Below are 9,084 nucleotides of genomic sequence, written 5' to 3' on the forward strand. Positions count from 1 at the left end.
TTCTATATTTATAAATGAAAAAAAAAAAAACAAAAAAAAAAAAACGTATTCGTTTTATTTTAATACTAGCCTGGGTGCCGGGAGTTGCCCGGGTGTTTGAAGGTGTGTGTTGAAAAAAAAAAAAAAAAAAAAAAAAGTGGTAGTAGGCAGGCAGGTATCGTGAAGGAGAAAAAGAATGTGACGTCTTTGACATTGTGTCCATCGCAAAACCAGAAGTGGCGAACGTCGAAATTAAGGCTAGTCAATTGAAAATGGCTGATGACTTGCATCGTTGAAAAAAAAAAAAAAAAAAAAAAAGCGACCCCTCCTTGTAGAAAACTGCCTAGTTGAGGGTGAAGGAACTAGTGCTTTTGGGCAATTTTCCGATATTTGTCGCCTGAAAGTTCGAGGTTTAAAACAATACCGGTTTCATCACGTTCCAACGTGTCTGTCAAAAGGTTTTTAGCAGACATACATACAAATAAACACACAGACGTTTACTATTTATATTATAGACTAGCCTGGGTGCCCAGCGTTGTCCGGGCGTTTGGAGGTGTTTGAGAAAAAAAGTAGTAGCAGGCAGGCTGGAACCCATATGACGAAGGAGGAAAAGAATATGAAAAAAAACAACAAAAAAAAAAAAAAACAAACAAAGAAAAACAAAGTGACGTCTTTGCCGTTGTGTCCATCAAACCGGAAGTGGCAAAGGTTTAAATTAAGGCTAATCAATCGGAAAAGAGATGACTTTCGAAAATTTGGGAGAAGGACACTCAGGAAAACCTGCGGCTGATACAGTTATCAGTTATCTTGCATCTGACTGTGAATGTTGAGAGAGTGATACGTGTGTCATACAAGCATTTATCATCGAGATCTTTTAGTACAGATATCTCTTCTTCATAAGTCCTGTGACGATAGAAGCTGAGCGACATATACAGGGTGAAACAATAAAATTGTCATCTTAGAAAAGACGACATGATTCTATTTCCGTTTGATGAAAACAGGTTTTCTTTTTTTTTCTTTTTGTTGCAGATCATCTACTAGTTGGCCAGTTGTGTACAAATCCCAAGAGCGATAGGAACCTTCTATCATGTTTGAAAGTGACACAATATTCAACAAGCAAGATCAGAGATATACTGCCGTACAACTCATGCTCTCTACCGATCCAAGTTATGACAACAGGACCATTGCCAGCACCCTCAAAATGCAAATCCGGATGGTTCAATGCTTAAGGGCACAGCTTAACAAAGTTTCCGGCCATGGTTATGGTCTTTGGTGTGGTTTCAAGTGAGGGCCACTTCATGCCACCTCAAATCTTCGGAGTCGGCTTAAAAGTCAACACCAAAGTGTACCTGGATGTGCTGAAGAGTGGTGATCCCCTGGTGCAATCAGGTGGTCGTTGGCAAACACTCGGTGTGGAAGCAGGACTCTGCACCGGCCCACAAGTCCAAAGGATCCCAGGCTTGGCTTCAGAAGAAGTGCTACGACTGTACTCTTCTATAACTACCTTCTCTTCTCCCCTAATGTGAAACCGTTGGATTACTTCATTTGGTTATAAGTTATGAACATCATGATCCTTATCGATGCAGTGGTTGAGGCTGAAGACGGCTACATTAAATAGATGTCAGCTCTACTACATAAGTTACCTGAATTGATTTTTTTCAACAAATGTTTTAGAACATAGCTGTAGTGTTGTTTTCTTTAGGGTGACAAATTTATCGTTCCACCCTGTACAAACCCAACAAGTTGGAAGTATGCAGTTACAAATCTGCACACAGGCGGCTTAAAGCTTATCTTAATATTGTTTTCAGGGACAGGAATGAGTTTCAGTGGGACATTTTGTGATTAAGCAGCTCTTTTGAAGGACAGCGCAGCTCACCCAGATCATGGGAGCGGGTCTAAAAAAAAAAAGCTGGCCTAAAAATCGTCTGTTCCTCCTTTCAGTTGGTCAGATACCTGCGGCTGATGATTATTCATTTCTGCAGGGGAACCAAAAGAAAAAGCAATGTGATTTATGCAAACTAAATTGAATATTGCTACTTGGCACGTAAGGGAACTTCTTGATATGAAAGAATCGGTTAATCTAGCAAAGAGAACAATTATTGTTGCCAGAGAATTTGCTAGATACAACATGGAGATCGCTGCTCTGTCAGAGACACATTTTAGCATTGAAGAATAAAGGAAGATTGGTTGGTTGTTTTACGGCATATCAACCTTTTTCGGGTTATTTAATGCCGAATCCAAAGATTTTGAAGAAAAATTTTTTAATAGAGTATATTTGTTTTCACGTCGGTTTCTATTTAACCCAGAGTTGGGATCCTAACAGGTACTACCACTCCGGGTCAGAGTGGACCTGGGAGCAATGGTAATTAAAGGGTGGCTCCACACTCCCCAAAGCCCACAAGCTGGGGCCTCACCACTGGATATAGTTTAAGGTCATATCCAGTACCCCCATTGAGGGACTTTTACCCTCTGCAGGGGGGGGGCAGTCGGCGTATTCTAATGCCCCAATAAAGGAAGGAGGAGTCGGTTTTGCTATCAGGACAAAGATCACAACCCATTTAGAACAGCCTTGTACAATTAGTGATTGAATCTTGTTACTGAGGGTACATTTGCCTTGTGATCGTTACGCATCAGTTATCTGACCCTACTTTGGCTAGTAGTTAGGATTTTTTTTTTTTTACAAAGGGTTCACCACATATCAAGACCCGGGGGCCACTCGAGGATAAGGGTTGATATGTGTAGTGTAGTCATTGCGTAATAATCATTTGTGAAAGTATTTGGTATAATTATTTACGAGAATGGTTGAACAAGAACCTGTTCATGTTGGACTCGAAGATAATATTGTAGTCAGCTGGAAAGCAGATTAGCGGAACAGAATTCTACAGGCAGGCAATTCAAGGTAGGAAGCTTTGTTCATGGAATCCATGTTTAGGTAACGATAGAGATTGGAGGAATTCGTTGATTATGATATTGTCATTTTTTTGTCCAATTGTTCTTGCGATGAATGCTTAGAAAAAAGCTTAAAATTTGTATAAGTTCTCCATGAGTCTTGGTCCTGGATATGACCTTAAACTATATCCGATGGTGAGGCCCAAGCTTGCGGGCTTTGGGGAGTGTGGAGCCACCCTTTAATTCCCAGGTCCACTCTAACAGGTACTACCAGTCCGGGTCAGAGTCCCAACTATGGGTTAAATAGAAACCGAATAAAAAAAATAAAAATACTCTATTAAAAAAAAAAAAATTGTTCTTCAAAATCTTTGGATTCGGCATTAAATAACCTGAAAATGGTTGATATGTCATAAAACAAAAACAACCAACCAACCAAAATCTCATTTAATCTCATCTAAATAGTAATTTCATTTATCTGGCATGCTTACATTTCAAACTCACTTTTCTTATTTTATCCTTTAGTCCTTATATTCAATGAGCGATTTTTTTTTTTTTTTTTTACATAGGCATCACCACATTATCAAGGCCAAGAGGCCACTCAAGGATAAGGGTTAAAGAGTGTACAGTAGAAATTGGACAATATAGTAATCATTAGTAATGAAAATTTGGTAAATTTGATAACTTATATGGAACGGCTCATCAAGAATTTATTTACGTTAGACTTGAACACAACCATATTGTAGTCAGCCGGAAAGCAGGAAAACGGAAGACAATTCCACAGGCGTGCAGTTCTAAGAAAGAAGCTTTGTTCATGGAATCTACGTTTAGGTTTAGGCGCAGATAAAGAGTGGGAGGAATTATTGATAGTGTTTACAGCTAGATGAGTGTTTCTTGTGAAAGTTTGGCGAGGGGGGACCGTAGATTGAAGCTCAGTTGAACACTTTCCATGAAAATAACAATACAGCAGAGACAAACTCGCAACATCTCTTCTGTGAGATAGAGGTTGCAAGGAAGAGAAAAGGACATCTCCTACGAGGCTACGAAGTCTATTTTGAACTCTATCAAGGCAGGCCAAGTCCTTTCTAGCAGCTCCTGCCCAGATGTGGCAACAGTATTCCATCCTTGGACGTACCTGGCTCTTATATACATAGAGAATAGCATCAGCAGTGAGATATCTACCGGATCGATAGAAAGATCCCACCATTTTTCCAGCGGCCTTGGCAACAGATTTGATGTACGTGTTCCATTTAAGATCAGGAGTAATGGTCAAGCCAAGAAGCTTGTCAAAACTTGAGGCCTCCTGAAGACAAGAGCCATTCATTTCAATTGATGCCAGATGTGGATCAGAATGTTGATGATGTAAAGAGAGAAGCTTGGTTTTAGATGCATTAAAAGTAACCAGCCACTCCTTACCCCATTGTACTACGTGCTCAAGATCAGAGGAGAGAGAATTGGAGAGAACTTGGTCGTTTACTGTCTTAGATGTGCTACCATAAATGGTAGTGTCGTCAGCATAGATGTCTACAAATGATGTAAGGATGTGATTTGGAAGATCATTAATGTAGATCAGGAAAAGAGTTGGGCCCAGGATGGACCCCTTAGGGACACCAGCATTAATACTGTGAGCTTCTGATTTTTGCCCCTCAACTACTACTCTTATGAACCTATCAGAAAGAAATGATTTAATAATTGAGAAGACATTTCCAGCAATACCATAGCTAGAGATCTTATGAAGTAAACCTTTATGCCATACCCTATCAAAGGCCTTAGATATGTTAAGAGCAATTGCCCTAGAAAGGTTGCCTCTGTCGAGAGATTTGCTAATCCTATGAGATATAACTGTAAGCACATCTGCTGTAGATCTAGCAGAACGGATACCATATTGAGTGTCACTAAGAAGGTTATTTTTGTTGAGATGGTTGATTACTTCTGTATTTAACAGATTCCAGCAACTTACTCATGACGCACAGGAGACTTATTGGCCTGTAATTATTCTCCCTTTTGGACAAAGGGAGAATAATTGCTGTTTTCTGGGTCAGAATCTACGTATTAAACACTTATTGTCGACTAGTTTTTGATTTTCATATTTGTTTTAGCTCCTCACATCCTTTTCTTTTCCCTGCAACCTCTCTCCTACAGAAGAGACGTTTCGAGCCCGTCTTTGTTTTACTGTTATTTCCATGGCAAGTGCTCGTCTGAGCTCCAATCTCTGGTCCCTCCTCACCAATCTTTTACGAAAAACACCAGTCTAGCTGAAGCCACTGTCAAAAATTTTCCCCACTCAAATCATCAAATCAAAAGCTTCTTTCTTAGAACAGCACACCAGTGGAACTGTTCCGTCTGCCTGTTTCCCACCTGACTACAACTTGGATGTCTTCAAATCCAACGTAAACAAATTCCTGATGAACCGCCCCCTTAAGTAGACATTTTATGAAATCTCAACACTAACATACAACGTACTGTACATGCAATAACCCTTATCAAGGCCCGGAAGCCACTCTGGGATAAGTGGTGACCTCCTTGTATAAAAAAAAAAAAACTAAAAAAAAAAACTATCGTAGGGCCACCGAGGTTCTATTGTACTGTAAGAGTACTGTGGGGTGCAGACTGTGGCACTGATCAAACTTGTTTGTGCAAAACTTAACTTTGTTTGTGGGTCATGAATACTATCTCATTTTGCATATTTAGTCAGGTAGTAGGGAAAAAGTATCCTCATACCAGGTTATTCTGTACAGAGAGCTCTTCGATACTTGAGGATTGTGTCAAGTAGGAATTCAAGTTCTCTCTAATCATAATCGGTATGCAGGAACATATGTTCGCTGATCGGCTTTTGTACATTAACGGTGTAAATTGAATTGATTAAAAAAATGTGAAAAAGCAGTCACTTTGAGAAGAAAGAATGTTAAGTTCAATTTGACATGGACATAATTTTAGCAAGGGCGAAAGAAAAATATTAACAAAAAAGTTTGCTGGAATAATTAAACAATCGAAATAAAACAAGTTATATTCTTTACAAAATGCTGACCTGCACATTTTCCAAAAAAAAAAAAAAAAGGGGGGGGCGACATGAATCAAACGTTTTATGTATGTCGGAATGGGCAACATAGAGGATGGGAGGATCTTCTGTCAGGGGAATTTACTAAATGTCAAAGTGTCGTCTGGAGGTAGACAATGCATTGAAGTCAACAGAAAAAGAATGAGATGACAAAACCAACAAAAGGTTTAAACAATGGCTGGCATTTGTGGCTAAAAACGCAGGTTTGTTTCCCCCCCCCCTCCCATGAGCAGTGGGCCAGCATTCAAACCGAAAGGAAAGAAAGTGTCATTATGAAATTTTTGAAGTTTATGGCTACACAATTTAAATACCTAAGAAAAATGTCAGAAAGAAACAGAGGGGATAGGAGGGACAGAAAAACAACACAGAGGGGGTGGAGGGGATATCAAAACAACACAGAGGGGGTGGAGGGGACATCAAAACAACACAGAGGGGGTGGAGGGGACATCAAAACAACACAGAGGGGGTGGAGGGGACATCAAAACAACACAGGGGGGGTGGAGGGGGCAGAAAAACAACACAGGAGGGGTGGAGGGGACAGAAAAACAATACGAGGGGGGAGGAGGGGACAGAAAACAACACAGAGGGGGGTGGAGGGGACAGAAAAACAACACAGAGGGGGGTGGAGGGGACAGAAAAACAACACAGAGGGGGGTGGAGGGGACAGAAAAACAACACAGAGGCGGGTGGAGGGGACAGAAAAACAATACATGAAGGAGGGTAGAGAGAGAGAGAGAAAAAAACACAGAATAACAAGATAATTCACTGTTGGCATTAGAGAAATACCCCCAACTCAGAAATTAAAACGACTTTCCAAAATTCTTTGATAATCTTTATTATAGTTTAGTCTATAATTCCATTTTTAATTTCAATGAGGAATTAAACTACTTTTAAATGTCAATCATAAAATTAAACATTTTTAGTTCTTTTCTGGCACCATAAATGGAGCCAGTTTCTCTTTTCAAACAACTATTTAAAAAAAAAAAAAAAGTTTAAACTTACCTTTCCTGCATTCAGAGCATAATTTTGTGTTTTATCATAATTTCCTAATGTGAGGATTTTGCAGTCTTTGCAGCCTCTGAAAAGAAAGAAATTAGAATTCAATAAGAAAACTTGAGCAAAAACTTTTTTTTTTTTAATCAAGTTTTTCAAATCTTCATTTATTAGTTGTGTCTAATATGATCCTGCTCTCTTACATTGATTACACAAGCCATGATCATTCTACTCATCGCGTTAGTCCAAGATTATTTAGCGTGTAACGAAAATTCTTCACCCAAGAGGGGGAGGGTAATTTATAAACAAATAGATGCTAATTTTTTTTTTCGGGGGGGGGGGGTATTACAAGGGGTACCCGTTTTCCTAAGTGGAATAGCAGGCTTGCAAAATTAGTTTTGCCTGACCAAATTGAAATATACAAGTCCTATTGACAGTCCTTCAACTAAGAGGACCAAGAGCTCAACTTGTCCAGAGAGGTACACTGACTTAACCCGAAACCCTCAGAAAAAACAACTGCTAACCTCAAACATCCAGCACCAACTGCCTATGCCCTGGCCAGCATGCAAGCTCTAACTGGCTCCCCTTCCTATCTCCTAGAATTTTTTTCACCTTCTGACTGGTTCCAGCTATTGTTAGTGGTCACCATTCAACCACTCAAAAGTTGACTATTCAAGCTCCATTGGAGATAACGACAAAACAGTCTCCATTCAAAAGGAATTATCGGCAGATAATCTTGGACATTGTTCTTAAACAGGTCGATTTCAGCATGATCCCCAGTTCATTTAGATACTCCTTTTATTTCAAAGAAAACATATTGAATGGCAAGACTCCAATCAGGGATAGTTTCATTTGATTGTCCCTCCCCCATTCTTCTTTTAGTCGAGCATCTACCACCTGCAATGTTTGCCGTCCATATGCATCACTAAAACATTCAGTGCAATGCATGTTTGCAACAGTAACAACCCTATCTCTAACCATAAACAAACCAGGCAAGAGCCACTGAAAAAGGATGTAGATCAGTCTTTTTCCTGCTATGCTTAATTCTCTTGACACTCTCCGCGATCCAAAGCAAGACTCTCTCAGGTTCTTTCATCAATCTCACATTTTTTTTTTAAGGTGAATCTTAAACAATCCTTAAATCTCAATTTAGGCTTTTGAGCCAGACGTCTTCCCTCAGCGAGCTTGCCATAAAAAGAGTTGATTGGGAAGTCGACTGTCTAACATCCTCACCACATATCCACTCCATTTCAGTCTATGCTTAATAATGTGAGCCTCAACGCTAAGGCATTGGGTACGTTCAAGCACCTCCACATATATATACATACACCCTAATGAAGCGCTGTTAATCAAAGCCCACAGGCTTAGTAGCCTGTGGGCTTTGATAAGAGTTAATGAGTTTCAAAGGTAGACAGTAAAACAGGTTTGACAACAATGGTTAAGACTGGTCAAAATTTTATTTATTAGGACGATTCAACAAGTATTTGTTAATATTCAACTTGAAAAAAATCATGCTATAGTCAGCTGGAAAGCAGCTTGTAAGTAATATGTTCCAGACATTTTTTTTATATTATTCGTAAGTAATTGTTATTTTTGAAACCAAATTTTATCCACGATAGAATGCCAGTGCTCCCATATGAATACAATAGAGTGCCTTTCTAAGCCCATCATCAAGGGTGTGTGTGTGTGTGTGTGTGTGTGTGTGTGTGTGTTTTCTCTACCAAACTCCTCTGCCAATTTTGGGTCTAAACACATGAAATTTTAGATGTAGGTGGACATGAATCGAACTTTTTATTTGATTTGAGCCCAAAAACAATGTTTTTTTAAAAAATTCGACCTCTGTGGTCTCTACAAAATCAGCCAATTTTGGTCTAAACATTTGAAATTTTGTATAAAGTGTATTCAGACATAGGCAAGCTTTTTAATAGTCTTTTGGACAAAAATTTGGCTGCTAAGGGGTCAAAGTTCCAAAGATTTTACCTTTGTAGTCTAGCAAATTTTAGCAAAGGTCCATTCACATAAAATCATTTTTTTCCTTTATTCCCTCTGCTTCATTATTTTTTTTCCTTTTTTTTCCTTTTTTTTTTTTTAACTTTTACCAATAAAGCTCTATGGCTCACTTGCATTTTCATTAAATACTTTGCAAGTAAAATCCGATTCCGCATTTT

The 9,084-nt window shown here is 39.1% G+C and overlaps 1 protein-coding gene across 1 annotated transcript in view; it reads right to left on the reverse strand.

Annotated features, from left to right (window-relative positions):
- Positions 1-9,084, reverse strand: part of LOC145283753 (alpha-1,6-mannosyl-glycoprotein 2-beta-N-acetylglucosaminyltransferase-like) — a 222,194-nt gene that overhangs the window by 15,444 nt on the left and 197,666 nt on the right. Inside the window, exon 6 of the mRNA XM_080132816.1 lies at positions 6,926-7,001. Within this exon, the coding sequence (XP_079988942.1) occupies positions 6,926-7,001 (76 nt within the window). The remainder of the gene's footprint in view (positions 1-6,925; positions 7,002-9,084) is intronic.

Source organism: Euprymna scolopes, chromosome 8 (genome assembly GCF_053919585.1).
Source record: "Euprymna scolopes isolate OS-2025 chromosome 8, ASM5391958v1, whole genome shotgun sequence".
NCBI classification, from domain to species: domain Eukaryota; kingdom Metazoa; phylum Mollusca; class Cephalopoda; order Sepiida; family Sepiolidae; genus Euprymna; species Euprymna scolopes.